This window comes from Alligator mississippiensis, chromosome 2, assembly GCF_030867095.1.
Source record: "Alligator mississippiensis isolate rAllMis1 chromosome 2, rAllMis1, whole genome shotgun sequence".
NCBI lineage: Eukaryota > Metazoa > Chordata > Crocodylia > Alligatoridae > Alligator > Alligator mississippiensis.
In genome coordinates, this window is record NC_081825.1 from 201607260 (window position 1) to 201624589 (window position 17330).

The 17330-nt window shown below is 43.1% G+C and overlaps 1 protein-coding gene across 1 annotated transcript; it reads left to right on the forward strand.

Moving 5' to 3' along the window:
* Window positions 1-3983: 3983 nt before the first annotated feature.
* LOC102560247 (alpha-1,6-mannosyl-glycoprotein 4-beta-N-acetylglucosaminyltransferase) lies at window positions 3984-15716 on the forward strand. The gene is made up of 4 exons (XM_006267789.4): window positions 3984-4142; window positions 8970-9133; window positions 10912-11056; window positions 14359-15716. The coding sequence occupies exons 1-4, from the start codon at window positions 3995-3997 to the stop codon at window positions 15498-15500; spliced, it is 1599 nt and encodes a 532-aa protein (XP_006267851.2). The 5' UTR covers window positions 3984-3994; the 3' UTR covers window positions 15501-15716.
* Window positions 15717-17330: the final 1614 nt, after the last annotated feature.

The window sequence follows — 17330 nt, forward strand, 5'->3', positions numbered from 1 at the left end:
CCAGCCCAAATAACCACATACCAATTTATGGCCAGGCATCCTAGAATCACATTAGTGCTCTTTTCATAGATGCAGAACACTGAAAATTCATAGTCATCTTACACATGGCCAATACACCCTGATCCTACTTCTTTGTTGCCTCCAAATAATGACCCCAGAGCTAATAACAAAGTTCTTGTTATTAGTCCTATGGGGCAGGGCCTCACACTTCATACTATTCCTAATACTCAAAGTCATCTATTTTTTTCTTATATAATAATTCAGTCCTTTACAGTATTGGCAGCAGCAAGTGCCCAAATCATGGGCACCTGGTCTTGTACCAAGGTCACTTGGAAAATATTAAACAGGATTGCCCATAAGACAATCCCCAAGGAGCACACTAGAAACTTCTCTCCATCTGGATAACTGTCCTTTCAATATAGCTAGCAAACTGTAATCTATCCTTTAGCCTACTTCTTTGCTACTTTACTATTCCAGTATTAATCCCCCTCTTTTCTTTCTTAAAACAACATGGGGAAAGTAATAATATAAACTTAGGTACTGCCCAAAGATTTCCAGTTGCATTCTGACTTTGTTATGCAAGGCACCATAGGTATGGATGATTATCACAGAATATGAACCCAAGAAGGAAACATTGTTTAACAAATGATTGTATAAAAGGAAGGATAAGAACAACAAGATGGCATAACTGACTGGTGGCCATGGTGTTGTGAGCCTATAGCATAGGTGGTGATTTCAGATAGATCACGAGAGCATACCAGTCTGCTATAAATCTTCTATATATGTATTATTATTATACAATTATAGTTATAATTATATAATTATAATTATACTCTTCCACTCATCCATGAGCAGAACAGTTAGATTTTTCTGCAGAAAAAAAGATATAACCTTACTATATAGAATCTCATTTCCCATATAATATGAATCTTTTTCAATATGCTCTTAATCAGGCCTCCTTGATAATCAGACCAAGTCACATACCAAGAATCAAGTATTGCTATGTATGAACTTTTCCTTCAGTTTCTCAACTTTATGCTTTCAGTATATAATTAGGCATGCACCTTAGTTACCACTAGATGGCACTTTTGAGCAAATTTGAAAATTGTTTTCTTTTAACCCTCATTAAATACCTTTGTGAGGGTGGATTTTGTGTGTTTTATTTTTTATTAAATGGTTCTTTCAATTCCTAAATAATAGAACTGTGATTACTTTATGAATACTGTCTGTACATGAAATTGTTCATTCACTTTCATAAGTTCTTTACTTTTTAACTATAATTCCTTAAGCCAGTGTTTCCCAAACTTTGCCAGTCCAAGGCACACTTACATTAATGACAATTTTCTGCGGCATACCTGTTAAGGCATTCCGCATCCTCATACCTGTTGGAGCTCATTGTAGCACATTGCCGTGGCAAAATTCGGCAGCACACCTGTTTATTTCTGATGGAACAATTTTGTGCTGTGGCACACTGGTTGGGGAACACTTCCTTAAGCAATAATACATCTTATTTTTAATAATTGAAAAATGTAACAAAATTAATATATTTATTTCCTATTTAAAAACAAACAAACAAGACATATAATTTCATATATTTGACACATAATTTCAAACCTAGTCCCATGAAATTAAGGGGAGCAACAGCAGCTTCTTGTTCAAACAGCACCCCTGTATATTAAGAATTGGGAGGCTTAAAAATGTTGATAAACATGGTGAAGTAGCAGGATGTCTAAGATACCCTGTCAGAATCTAAGGATTAGAAAACAAATAGTGAGATCCTGATTTGAGGGGTTGTTGTTATGTGACAAACAATTTAGCTTGCATTATCTATTCTTTAGAGGTAGGCAGCGGGTTTGAAGTTTCTCAGAGTAAATTAAATGTGTTCAGGCAGCAACTTTTATGCTCTCTGAACCTGCAAATTCCATCCAGTTGCTCAGGTCATGCTTCTTTCTTTCCCGAAATCTACCCCTTCCTGCACTGATACTATTACCAGGGATGTATGAGGCAAATGGCTAACGTAGACTAACCTCCAGCCAAACATGAGCTCTGGCAAGTGTGATGTCTCTTTCATTTGAGCACACTCATTAGCAGCACCTTCCACCCCATGTTTTTTTGTGAGGCAGGACGAGATTTCTAGTGAAGAGCCTCCCCTTCTCCACAAAACAAAGGGAGGCTGCCAGCCTCAGCCATTTCAAGGGGGTAGACCAAGCTGCAGAAGCATGGCTGAAGCAGGAGGCCCCAAAGTCTATTTCTTAGTGACTGTGTACTGAGCCTCTGTGGATGTGACAACCAGCCTGGTCAGCAAAGTAAAGGAAACAATCAACATGTCCAACTAAACCGGTAATAAGATCCAGTTAAACTGTGCACAAGGCTGGAAAGGTGACACTATACAAGAAGGTATTAAATTAGATAATCCAAATATACTGCATCATAACTTTAGCTTTAAAATGTTACTAGCAGTGATTAATGAAACAAAATGTATTTGATCAGTGGTGCCCAACTGACCTGGCCTGTGGGCTGTATCTGGTACATGAGGCCAGTGTACAGGCTGGATTTAATGCACAGAGCCATGCCATCTGATCTGCAGGGCTTCCCACTAGCCCAGAAATGTATCAGCAGAACAAACAGTAGCAGCAGTAATTGCTGTGGCCCCATGGGCCTTATGACACAGCTCCATGGACAGTATCTTGGTCATGCCTGTGTTAGACAGTTTTGTTAGAAAAGATATATTTGTGTGGTGGCCACCTATAAGATTATCAGGGGTGCTCATCAGGATCTGGGGGAACGTCTGTTCACCAGAGTGCCCCCAGGGATGACAAGATCAAACGGTCACAAACTCCTCCGTGACTGATTCAGGCTGGACGTAAGGAAGAACTTCTTTACTTGTTTGTGTGATCCATACCCACATCTTTATTCTCTGGTGGGGAGAACGCAAGAGTCTGACAGGGGAAGAGAGATGCAGTATAGGCAACTCTCATGATTTTTGTTGTTGTTCTTAAAAAGTCTATGCTTTGGGAATGTGAAAAACTTAGCTCTTTCTTTTATATATCTATATCTAGATAGATATCTATAGATAGATAGATAGAGATAGAAAAACTTAGCTCTTTCTATGTGAAAAATTTAGCTCTTTCTTTTATATCTATATAGACATATAGATATCTATATAGATATATAGCTATAGATAGATATCTATATAGACATATAGATCTATATAGACATAGACATGGCAGCCTCCTTTTGTTTTGTGGATATCTATATAGATCTCCTTTTGTTTTGTAGATATCTATATAGATATCTACAAAACAAAAGGAGGCTGCCATGTCTATGTCTATATAGATATCTATATGTCTGGATATATAGATATGTATAGATAGCTATATAGATATATATAAAAAAAGAGCTAAGATTTTCACATACACAAGAAAGAGCTGTTTTTCTCTATCTATATATCTATATCTATATAGATATATATCGATATCTGTATCTATATATATCTGTATCTATATATTGATATATCTGTATCTATCTATCTATATATATCTGTATCTATATATTGATATATCTGTATCTATCTATCTATCTATATCAATATATAGATACATTATCTATCTATCTATCTATCTATCTATCTAGCATATATAAAAGAAAGAGCTAAGTTTTTCATATTCCCAAAGCGTAGACTTTAAGAACAACACCAAAAATCATGAGAGTTGACAACACTGAAGATGGTACATTAGGAAGGCCAGTTCCTTCCTAGGCTGGCTACATCTTGAGAAGGGAAAGTAATCTTTCCTCGGGAAAACCTGAAGCGTCTGGGAGCAGATGAGACTGGGGGCAGATCAGAGCAGACACCTGAGAGGGAGTACAAACAGGCAGCGGCGTAGGCGTTTGGCAGGGGTGAGAGGGACGTGGGGCAGCGCCCGGCGGGCGGGGGCAGGGGCAGGGGCCGGGCGGCCCGCGGCCCTGGGATGGGGGGGTTCCGTGGCAGTTGGAGATGGAGAAAACAAGACACTGTCAGTTGGGAGCCGCCTGCCAGAGCACGGCAGGCAGAAGCCACAAGAAAATACACGAAGTGCCCGTGACCTGTGTGTGCCTGAGTCACCTCCGGGGCACACTGCTCATGTTGGAACCCAGGCAGCTGAGTAAGCACTTGCTGCTGCTTCTTCTCCCCGCAATATGGGCCTGCAAACCTACAGATGGGACCCAGGAGGAGTGTGGAGAAGGGAGCGATTGCCATCTCTCTGAGACAGACACTGCAGCTTTTTCTCTTTGAGTCACAGGGCTCCCGCGTGGTCACAGGAGATGTGGTGCGGAGTAAAATCACAGGGAGATGCTCCCCAGGGAGCACGTGCCTCCAGTGTGTGTACACGTCTGCATCCCCTGGGGATCCTGCGCAGCACAACTGCACCTGTGACTGGAGCCTGCGCAGGGGATACACATTGGGCAAGATTGCCATTTGTGTTTTTAACAAGAGGATTGCCTTGAATGCTAGCTAAGCTTTAGTCAGTATGGTCACTGCTGTCCTAAAGGACTAAGTGATACAGGAGCCCCAGTGCCAACCCAGCATTAATTAGGGCCCGATGCACTTAAGCAACACAGTGCCAGCTGCCCCAGGGGTAGCAGAAGGGAGACAAAGGTCTCTTATTGCTCTTTTTTATGCTGTAACTCTCACAGGCTGTCCCCCTTCCCAGCCCTATGTGCTCTCTCTAGATGTCTTGCCTCTTGTTGTGCAGTGAAAGAAGAATTACATTACTGCCTTTGAAGGCTTGGATTCTCAAAGGAAGGGTAGACAGAACTGGTTCAAAAAGGTTTGGAGGATTTTAGGAATGGAAAAAATGACAATGAAAAATAACATGTTTCTATTGAAAAGTTTGACTTGGTGCAGTATCTACAAGTGACATATTTTCCTGAGGCTGTACCGCTTCATGAGAGTTGCGTTTGGGTTCCTTGTGCTTCTGTTCTCTCCTATCAGGCAGGCTCCTGGGGGGTTACCCGTACCAAGGAGTGCCACAGCCTCCCCTCATGGTGAGGGAAAATTGCAGTTGTTTTACTGGAGAGCCCAGCCCATAGAAAGAAATGGGCTTCCAAATTCAATTCCTATGAGATACTGCGGGTGGGATATCTGAACAGAAGTTTGGTTTTTGGCTAAAAGGCTTGGGGTTTGGGCTGCTTGCTTTCAGCAGAAAATCTGGATATTTCATGTTAAACCACTTCTCAAAAAGACACATTGCATGAAAAGGTCTCATTGAAAACCTCATTCCCACTGAAAACTAGGGTTGATTAGAAATTTTCTATCAAAATTAGAACATTTGGCAGCCGACCAACCCACATTGCATTTTCTGCGCTGCCAACTAATAAGCATTGCAAAATCATAGAAAGCCCCCCAGATAATGAGATCTCTGGAAAAATGGTGAGATCACAGGAAAAATATGTGTTAAAAAGTGTTAGTTTGCTTGCCTTCTAGCTTTTGAACCTAAAGTATATACGTCTGTCACAATTCCAAGTTTTTCTTCACAACCATGATAACTAGAAAGTTACTTTTAAAAAAGGAAGCAACAGAGATTTCTTGAGTCTGTAAGCCAGGGCTTAAAGAACAATAGAAGACTGATGGACATTTATACACGTGCTTTGGGGGGGTGAGGGGTGGCTCTCAAATCCGCTCTAGTTAAAACACCCGGAGGGTCTTGTGCATCAGCATCCCCACACTTAAAAATGGTGAGGGGGGCACTTTTACTAAAGCTCATCAAACCAGCATTAGTTAAAGTGGCCCATCTGCCATTATTAAGCATGGGCACGCTGACACACAAGAAGCTGGAGTCTGCTGGAGCACAGTAATTACCACACTCCAGCCGACTTGGTTAATTGAGTCTGCTCCAATGCGCTGTAATTACAGCATGTTGGAGCACCTCGCTGCTCATGTATAGGTACCTGATGATAAAATTCTTTGCCCCTTTTGAAAATCCTACCCTACAGACCTACGGATTTAGAGTGTTTTCTTTAGTTTAATAAGCACAGCCCTTTTAATCTTTGTGCTTTCTGTGTATATATACAGCTTGTTGCCCAAGGATCAGGGCTATTAGACTATAGCAGCAGGTTTCAACCTGTGGTCTGTAGACCCCCTGAGGGGTCCACAGAATATAAGGGGTCTGCAAAAGATGACTATGAGCAATCAAAAGTATGTGAATACCCACACTTCCAATTCAAAGGGGTCTGCACCTCCATCTGAAATTTTTTAGGGGTTCAAAAATGAAGAAAGGTTGAAAACCATTGGATTAGAGAAAGAGATGGGCAGTAACAACTGACATGGGAAGTTTCAGTAGTGCTCTCCTGAATTCTCCCTTGACAATGCTGCCTGTTAAATGCAAGATATTCTCTATAACTACAGCAGTTTTTGGCATTTCCCTCCTGTACGTTTTTTTGAATCCCATGGTGAACAGACTCTAATGAAGGATTTTCCGCACAGTCTAGCGGAAAAAACAATGCTACAGACCCACAGCTTTTCCTCTTCTATGCTGTCCCCTGAGAGGTAACTTTCGGATCTCAGCCTCTCTGATCTTAGAGGCAGAGGGAACAATCCACATTAGTATGCAATGGTCAAAAAAAAATCAACCCTAGTGAGTTTCAACCTCCTTGCAAGTTTGAATTTGACCCATTGTTTTCCATAGAATTATGCTCATATATATGAGGGCAGAATTCAGTCCTTATCTTGTGTTAATTTAATGGATTTTTTTTGTGTACAGGGAGAAAAAAATAAGAATTTCTTATAATTCTATTTTCTGGTGAGAAAAAGAGATACAGAGATACATATTGTATCATGTGTGTATCTGGGATCCTCTGGAAAGCCAGTCTGAGGGGGAAAGGAGTCCAGGAGAGCCAGTTGTATTTTAAAGAAACCTTACTGAGGGCAACGGAGGAAACCATCCCGACATGCAGGAAGAATAGCAAATGTGGCAAGCAACCAGCTTGGCTTAGCAGACAACTCTTCAGTGAGCTTAAACCCAGCAAGGAAGCTTACAAGAAGTAGAAGCTTGGAGAAACAACTGGGGAGGAATATAAGAATATTTCTTGGACATGCAGGGATGAAGTTAGGAAGTCAAACCACAATTGAAGTTGCAACTAGCAAGGGATGTAAGGTAACAAGAAGGGTTTCTATAAGTATGTCAGTAACATCAGGAAGGTCAGGGCAAGTGAGAGTCTCTTACTGAATACAGGAGGCATCCCAGTGACAGATGATGAGGAAAAGGCTGAAGTGCTCAATGCCTTTTTTACCTTGGTCTTCACAGGCAAGGTCAGCTCCCAGATTATTGCACGGGCAGCACAATTTGGGGAGATAGTGAGCAGCCCTCAGCGGTGAAAGAACAGGTTAGGAACTATTTGGAGTTGGACATGTACAAGTCAATGGGGCCAGATGCAATGTATCCAAGGGTGCTGAGGGAGTTGGCTGATGTGATTCCAGAGCTGCTGGCTATTATCTTTGAAAATTCATGGTGATTGGGGATGTCCCAGATGATTGGAAAAGGGCAAATATAATGCTCAGCTTTAAGAAAGGGAAGAAGGAGGATCCAGGGAAGTACAGATTAGTCAGCCTCACCTCAGTCCCCAGAAAAATCATGGAGCATGTCCTCAAGAAATACATTTGTAAGCACTTGGAGGAGAAGAAGGTGATTACGAACAGTCAGCATGGATTCACCAAGGGCAAGTCATGCCTGACCAACCTGATTGCTTTCTATGATGAGATGACTGGCTATGTACGGGGGGAAAGCAGTGGACATAATATACGTTGAATTTACCAAGGTTTATGATATGATCTCCTACAGCAGTCTTGCAAGCAAGCTGAGGAAGTGTGGGTTGGATGAATTGACTGTAAGGTGGATAGAAAGCTGGTTGGACTGTCAGGGTCAATGGATAGTAATCAATGGCTCAATGTTTAGCTGGCAGCCAGTATCGAGTGGAGTACCCCAGGGGTTGGTCCCGTGTCTGGTTTTGTTCAATATCTTCATTAATGATCTGGAAGATGGGATGGATTGCACCCTCAGCAAGTTCACGGATGATGTCAAGCTGGGGGTGTAGTAGATACACTGGAGGGTGGGCTAGGATTCAGAATGGCCAAGACAAATTGGAGGAGTGAGCCAAAAGAAACCCTATGTAGTTCAACAAGGACAAGTGCAAAGTCTGGCACTTAGGATGGAAGAATCCCATGCACTGCTGCAGGTTGGAGCCTGACTGGCTGGGAAGTAACTCTGCAGAAAATGACCTGAAGATTACAGTGGACAGTAAGCTGGATGCAAGTCAGCAATATGACCTTGTTGCCAAGAAGGCTAACAGCATACTGGGCTGAATTAGTAGGAGCGTTGCCAACAGATCGAGGGAAGTAATTATTTTGCTCTATTCTGCACTGATGAGGCCACATCTGGAGTATTGTGTCCAGTTTTGGCCTCCCCACTATAGAAAGGATATGGACAAGCTGGAGAGAGTGGAGCACAACAAAAATGATTTGGGGGCTGGGGCAAATGACTTACGAGGAGAGGCTGAGGAAACTGGGTTTATTTAGTCAGAGGAAGTGAAGACTGAGAAGGGATTTGATAGCAGCCTATCTGAAGCATGGTTCCAAAGAGGATGGAGCTAGACAGTTCTCAGTGGTGAAAAATGACAGAACAAGGACCAATAGTCTCAAGTTGCAGCAAGGGAGGTTTGGATGTTCGGAAAAACAGTTTCACTAGGAGGGCGGTGAAGCACTGGAACAGGTTACCCAGAGAGGTGGTGGAATCTCCATCCTTGGAGGCTTTTAAGGCCCGGCTTGACAAAGCCTTGGCTGGAATGATCTAGTTGGAGATGGTCCTGCTTTGAGCAGGGGGTTGGACTAGATGACTTCCTGAGGCCCCTTCTAACCCTGATTTTCTACAATTCTGTTATATGTTCTGCATCTTGCTATCTTATGTAATTGACTTGCATGTGATTTGTATTTAAAGGGGACCCAAGAGGAAAAACTACAATGAAAACCAAGAAGCTACAGAAGGCACTTGCTTGGTATTGGAGAACCTTTCCTAGAATATTTTTGTTCCTCGTGATTATCATCGCTTTGTTTTCCATTATTTGGAATAAACACCAAGAAGAATGTAACTGCTTTAAAATGGTAAACTCTGGTTTAATTACATTTGCTAGGTAACTATTCAGGGATGACACATGCATTTATTTCAAATAGAACTATTAGTTATGAGAACACATACAAAAAACTAAATTCTCCAATTACAAATGTTTTACAAGAAAACCCATTAAGTTTTTCAATGATAAAAAATCAGCAGTTAAAACAATATGCAGCTCTTTAATGGCAGCAGTGACCTGCAGTAGTCATGCTTTAAATTAAAAAAATCTTTTTCCTCTAGAGGAAGAGAGCCAAGATAATGCTTATCATACCTATTCTTATCAGTGAACTTTGTTGCACAGCTAATGGAGCTCACACTTGCCTTTGTAATCATTATTGCTTAAACAATATGAAAAGTTGGACTGATAGTTCTTTTAGCTGCATATTTTTTTATAAAACTGTGCTTTGCATATTTTTTGGATTTTCAGCTTCTTGAGTCCTGATGCAGTGGAGTGCCTTGAGAATTGTTCTGAGCATGTGTGAATGGTAGGATGGGGAATAGAAGGAAAATTAGGTTACTTACCAATAATGAGGATTAATTAGTTAATGTTTGTAAAGCTCTTTGAAGATGAAAAGTATTATGAGGGCTAAATACTATTAAGTAATTGAAGTTCTTTGACTGACTTTTAGTTGATAGGATGATAGTGGGGGGAGAGACTTGTGTTGCTTGGTTTAACTCTTGTCTTGCTTGACTGTGTGCACAGTGTTTTTTGCCAGAACACACCCACAAAGGTGCCTGGCCTAGCTAGTGAATCAGAATTGCTGCTAAGGCCATGGAAACATGAAGGGGCTTGTATTCAGGTCTACTCAGACATGAACCTTTCTAGGTCAAATGAATATCAAAATATATCTCATAGATCATGGGTCAAATTTAGACCCCTCCTCCAGTCTCCCCACTAAAACTAATTACAGAATTTCTACTGACTTTAACAGGGCTATTTTACCACAAATGTATGGTATCATATATTTGTGAATGTATGAATAATTGCCTGAATAATGCCATTCAATTGCTTCCATGACACTCTTCAGTGAGGGAATTCTGTGTGTGCCAACAAGGCAAAAAAAAGCAAACAGAGTGGTCAGTCTTCAAACTTGGGGGGTGGGGGAGGAGATAAAGGAGGGAGCGAATTGTCAATGCGGACTTCTAACGCTAGTATGCTAAGAGAAATACTGGTAATAGCAAATGCTAAAACTTACAAAACATCTAAAGAGGCCACACTGCTTGCAGCTCCTGAGCTGGTTGGTTCAGAAAGGGCTTAAATATTTCAGCATGGCTTTGCATTTTGTCTTGTTGATATAATTTCTCTCTGCAGATGCAATCTGCAAAGTAGTTTCTGAGAGTTAATTAATATTTTTGAGTGACCTGGGGTTCTTATTTTCCTAGCTGAGAATACATTGAAGATATCTGAAAAGTTGCATTTAAACTTTATTTAAGAAAAATAACCTGATTAGCATAGACCATACAATGATTTTTTAGTGCATATTATTCTCAGTCAATGAATTTTTGTGAGGAAAAGGTTCCTAATAGCTGGCTCTGAGCTCCATTGAAACACATTATAAATTGTCCTCCTGTGTCATTGCTTTTTGCTGTGGTGAGTATATAAAAAACTAACAATGTCTTTCCTATAATGAAGAATTAGCAAGTTTAGAATGATGTCATAGGCAAATAATGTGTCCACAATGTAAAGGAACAATAATGTCTACATTGTATGCTGTATTTAGTCAATCTCAGATATTAGATAATATCTAATATGTTCTTCATTTTTAAGGAAAAAGCAGGAAAGGAAGGAGCCACTCATTTGCAGGCTATTTGTGAGACACTACAGAATCAGAATTTTACTGTAAAAAGAAGTATGATGGATCCATTGCCTATTCCATATGAATATCTCTTAGGCTTTCCTCCTACCAGGAAAAGTGAGCATGAGATGACCTCTGGTCATTCATCTCATCTCTTTATTGCCATACTAGAGCATAAATATAGATGACTAACATGGGCAAATGATAACTGTGATTGTGTAGTTTTGCTAAGAGATTGAACAATGAATTTGTATAGGATGGTTTGGACAGGGTTGATCCTACCTCAGGCAGGGGGTTGGACTAGATGACATGGAGGTCTCTTACAGCTCTGCTTCTCTAGTCTGAGATTTGATTAAGAGACTGAGTAATCTGTGCTCTCCTGAAACATCCTGAACTACAGGCGAGGGAGAATGTAACATCTTTGCGTTTCATTCTATTTGTAGTTTCACTCTGCAGAAACTCAGCTCACTGAAGCTATCCAGCAGGATAGCAAAATTACAGCTGTTGGCTTCAATTCAAAATACTGGACTTGTGCTTAATTTTAGATTTGTGACTAATCTAATTGTAGGCTGAAAGATAGATACCTTGCTGAAGAGTTTGACTTACCATTGGCAAAATATAAGGGGCACAACCCAAGGGGCCAGTTCCTATTTAACCCTTCACTCATCTAAGCACTGCATAATTACAATTCCTCACACTTATACACAGTTTGGAATTATATTTTTCCATAGGAGGAAATAGAATTACTCTGTGCATATACCCATCAGAGAAGGAGACCCCCCGCCCTCCCACCTACTTTTTAGCTGAACAGCCTAGTGGCTAGGGAACTAAGGCTCTAGGACCCCCTGACACCGAGGGGTGTTGAGCTGCCAGCTTACTCTTGGCCCCACACGTCTATCTCACTTGTCTGCCCTGTGAGCCAGCTTCAAAAGAGCTGATCACTGGATCATACTGTATGTCTCATTCATGAACAACAGAGCATTCAGTTTGTGATACTGTGTGTTCTATAAATAGGGTGACCATATGGGACCATGGGAAATCCAGGACTCTGCCCTGCCCCTGCCCAAGTCAGTGGTGCTGCTATAGGCCCAGGTAGAGGCGGAGTAGCATGGTACACCAGGCAGGAGGGCAGCAATGGTGCCTGCCCGCCTGCTTGCCTGGTGCACCATGCCACTCCACCTCCCTGCTAGACTGCGCCCTGTGCCCCTATGATTCCCCCTGCCTTCCAGCCTGGTGCATATATCCTCTCATCTGGCATGGGGCTGCCCTGCATCTCCTTGGCTTCTGGCTGCAGTGCCTTGAAGGAGGCATGGACTGGTGTGCAGGAGTGCCAGGCCCTGTGCAGACCTGGGCACACAGCACCTCTACAGCCAGCATGGCCAGGCACATGGCTTCACCACCCCTCCATGCCCATCCTGCGCAGGCAGCACATGCAAGGATGTGGTGTGGCACTGGCTGTAGTTGGGTGGCCTCTTGCTCCTGCTGCTACTGCTGATTGGCTTGGCCAGGCTGGGGCTGCAGACCCAGGGCAGTGCCTAGACCTTCCCCCCAAATACAGGTCCCTTCTAGCAGTAGGGTAGGCTCGATGGACTGACAGTGCCCTCATGGCAAGGGTCCAAGCTACCTTGCTCTAATTTCATTCTGGGACAACACACACACACATACTCACACACATGTGTGCATGCACACCAGCATATGCACACCAGCACACTCCCCCTACCTCACCCCAACCCAGGCGATCCCTACCCATCCAGGACTTTGGCTTCCATTTTTACCAACTGGCAGGGATGCCAGGACAGCCTGTGAAATCTGGGACTTTCCTGGTCAAACCAGGATGTATGGTTACCCTGTCTATAATACTACTTAATCATAATATTTGAGAGTGTGATGGACATTATGTGCATATAGTGGAATGAAAAGTACCTTATTTACTTGATTCTAAGATGAGGTTTTTCCCCATTCAACACAGGAAAAACAAAGCCTCACTTTAGAATCAAGTGTTACAGCTGGGAGGTAGGAGAAGCAGCTGTTCAGGGAGCCCAGCTGGGGCAGGGACAGCATCAGCACTGTGCAGATTCCTGTTTCCAGCATCTGCTCCCTATCTAGTTCCCCTTCCTCACTCCCCTTTTCTCCCTCACTGGCAGGAAGCCAGGCAGGGAAAGAGAAATCTACACACTGCTGCTGTGGTCTCATGCCAGCTGTGCTTCCTGTAGAGCATCTCCTCACAACTCCTAGCTGGAGTGGTCTGACTCACCTACAGCTAGGGTGACCATACATCCCAGTTCACCCAAGGCAGTCCTGGATTTCAAAGGTTGGTCCTGACCAGATGGCAAAAATTAAAATGAGAGTCTTGGAATTGCAGGGGTGCAGGGTGCAGTTTGGTGGGAAGGTGGAGCAACATGGTGCTCCAGGCAGCTCCATCTCCCAACCGGACTGTGCTCATGTCCCTGCCCGCTGGCTTCTGCCACTGCTTGCAGCAGCACTGCTGACTTGGAGGTAGAGGGGGCACTCAGTGTCCCAGGTGTCCTGGATTTCCTTATGGTCACCCTAGCTCTAGCAGGGATGGGGGAGCTCCAGAGCTGATTCTGCCCTGCACTGCAAAAAGCAGCTCTGCAGGGAGCCCAGCTCAGCAGTGTGCAGATAATTCCTTTGAGCCAGGTCCCACCCAGCAGGGTGTTGGAGTGGGGAAGCAGGCAGGCAGGGAAGGAGAAATCTGGTCACTGCAGACCCAGAGCTCCCAGTATAGCTGCTCCTGGCAGCACAGGGCAAGAGTGGCTCTGGGGCTTTCCCTGTGCCCAGATCAATGGGGGAAACAATGGAACAGGGAGGTAGGTGGGATAGTAAGCGGTAGGGGTGAAGTGGTGAAGAGATAGGCACCAGGGGGACAAGAGGTAGAGGGCAGACTGCCTGCTCCCCCTGCCCCTACTTTACCCCCTGCTTTCCCACCACCTGTCCCCCACTCCTGCTTTCCTCCTGCCTGCCCCGACTCTGATTTCCCTACTTCTTGCTCCCTGTCACAACATTCCTTCCACAGCAGTGAAGGGAACAAATTTAAGACAACCGTCCAATAATTAGATTCTGTGCATGGAAAGTTATAACAGTTATAACACATTTATAATATTCTATGTCTAGAATCTAATTCTTGGGTGGGGGGGGTTGTCTTAAATTCAGTCGTCTTGGATTCTGGTAAGTATGGCATATTTATATTGAATGTGGAATTTGTAACTGGGTAGATACAGGGGTACATGTTTTCTTGAGCAACTAGAATTTCTAAAAGGAGACATGAGGCCAAAACAGATGAAACAGATAGGGGCTATAATTTCCTTAGACCCCATCATTACATCACCAGGGGAAGAAGAGCTTGTAAGAGGGGAAAAAAGGAGCATGTAAATTATTATTTCTGTTTCCACCTTTTGTAGAATACTTGTCCATTGGAATCTCCTCCATACAAGAGAAGAATAGAAAATACCTACTGAAGACAATTGAGTCCATTTTTAAACGTTCCAGCCCAATGGATTTAAAGGAGATGGTCCTAGTTGTCTACTTGGCGAATAATCATTTTTATCTAAATAAGAAAACAGCCACAGATATTAAAGATGAATTTAGCTCGTATATTGAGTCTGGAAACCTTCTTGTTATATACAGTTCATTAGCCAGTTACCCATCTTTAGAAGGCCTGAAAAGAAGCTTCTTTGATAAAGAGAAAAAAATTCAGGCCAAGTCAAAACAGAATGTAGACTATGCTTATTTAGTTAACTTCTGTGCCAGTCTTTCTCACTATTATTTGATGTTGGAAGATGATGTGATTTGTGCCAATGGTTTCTTTTCAGTTATACGACAATACATAGAAGATAAAAACGAGCCTTGGACTACAGTAGCCTTTTCCAAACTGGGCTATATAGGAAAACTCTATCACAATGAAGATCTTCCCAAACTGGCACGATTCCTGTTGATGTTTTATTCGGAGATGCCTTCTGACTGGCTCTTGGAACTTTTCTACCAGTCCAAAGCTCAGAAAAAAATGATTACCTTCACACCTTCTCTTTTTCAGCATATTGGTAGAATTTCTTCTTTTCACAATGTAGAAAATATATTTAAAGATTCAGAGTTCCATGAAGATTTTGGGGATTTTGGAGACTTCATTGATGCTTCCTGTTACACAGACATAGCAGTATTTCAAGATTACCTGGCTCAAGAAGTATGCCCACCTGGAAGAGGTTTCTTCTGGGGGAAGAATGTAACAACAGGGAAAACTTTCACAATGATTTTTCAAACACCTATCATTCCTCTGAGGGTTCAGATTTATACAGGATCAACTAAATATCCTCAGGACATTCTTCATTCTGGTTATGTAGAAATGGGCAAACTGAAAACAGAAGAAAATGGTACTGTAACATGCAAGTATTTCAGAAAAGTAGGAGATTTTCACATTGGACAGTTTGAAATGGACAACTATGAGGCTTTGACAGAGCAGATTGACTGCCTTCGAATACAGGTAACAGCTACACAAAAGGAATGGCTAAGAATAAGAAAAATAAATATTTGGGTTAAGAAGGATTAATTATGGGTTAAGATTTGGATTCTGTACACAAATTTGAATTTGCCACTTATGCTCAAATATGTTGTAAAGGAATCCATTTTTATTTTACTGTATAAAAATCCCAGAGTTATATGACAAAAGCAACTGTTTCACCAATACACAAACAAAGCCAGATCTGAGAGGCATTTCTGGCTAAAACACACTGTTATGCAATTTATTAAACTTTTTTCTCCATAATGTAATTGTGTCTATGAAAGCTGATTGGTAGTAGAAGTCACTTATGCACCCACCCTTAAGCATGCCTGATCCTCAGATGTACTCAGCTGTTCATCTGTACCCATGCCCATCTATTATACAAAAAAAAAAAAATACTACTCAGCTACTTCCTATCCTTATAGGTGCTTAAGTTTTCACCCAGAATTTGCAAAGCAACTTAAGTACTGGTGCTGCCCCATAATTATAGGCTGACAGCTGGGATGCAGGTCACTGACAGAAGAAGCAGCACACTCCCATGAATAGTGCTGTCCATCCCCTGCAGGTTAGGGAGCACTTTCTCTACCCTTTTTTTCCTGCACCGACACTTCTCTGTTATTTAATAGGTTTTTTTCCTCCCTTGTGTTTACCTTCCAATTTATATTAAAAGGTGCAGACAGAAGCAGTGGTAGATTTACGGATAGTGGGGCCCTGTGATCCAAGCAGGAAGTGGGGCCCTGTCTCCCACCCCATGGCATGTCCGTGGAGGAATTAGCGCAGCACACCAGCTGTGGGGAGGGGCGGTGCCTGGAATTTCTGGCTAGAACTCCTGAAGAAGCCCACAACCTGTTGGGCGGGAGGGACGGCCACAAACCAAACGTGGGCGACTCTCTGGCCAGGGGCTGCCCCCTGCCTCCAGGTGATGGTGGCGGTGGCAGTGGTGGCGGCGGGGCTCCCTCTCATTGGGGGCCCCATGCCACCACGTGGTTTGTTTCACATTGCATTAGTGTTCAGATAAAGATGCTCCACACTGGAGCACCTTCAGTAACTTGTGTCTGTATGCACCAGGAACAGGGCTGGGCTGACACAGCTCAGCCCTGCTACTGTCACTGTCTTCAGAATGGAAGGGTGGAAAGGGAGCACAGGGACATAGGCGACTGGTGCCTCCCAAGTCTGGAGAAGCACCAGATCACCGACTGGAGGGGTGGTCCCTAGGGGCTGATCTCCGAGCCCAAAATCACCAGCAGTGAAACCAGAAGTGCACTTCTGCTGGCATATCCAGTTTCATGGATGGTATTTCTAGGGGGTGCACGGCCAATCTCAGGGGGTGCACGTGCACCTGCGTGCACCCACTATGCATTGCCAATACACAGGGAACTTGGATTGGGGTTTTTTTTCAACTGGCATTGGAGAATGGGGTGGGTGGACTGGAGCATCCCCAAGGTAGGAGGACTCCAATTCACCCACCCCACCCTCCAGCACTGGCTGGGGAACCCCCAGAATGAGCTCCTTCCTATGTCTTTCCCCTGCCCCATTCTGAAAACAGCACCAGGGTTGGGAGCAGGGAGGGGGCATTGCTAGGGGAAAGTGGCTGCAGTGCATCAGAGCAGACTCAATTAATTAGCATGCCTCCAGCAGCCTCCGTGTCTCATGTATCAGTGTCCCCGCACTTCAAAATGGCAGCTGTGGCACTTTAGTTAAAGCTCGTCAAACACTTGTAATTAAAGTGATGCTGTAGGCTCTTTAATGGATTCATCTAATTAAAGTACCCCCTCAGCCTTGGAGCGTGTGTAAAAACACTCTGTAAGGTCTTTGCAATGGAAGAACTGCTCTATTATTTTTCTGTAGCCAAAAAAACACCTAAGTGGAATCTCAGAG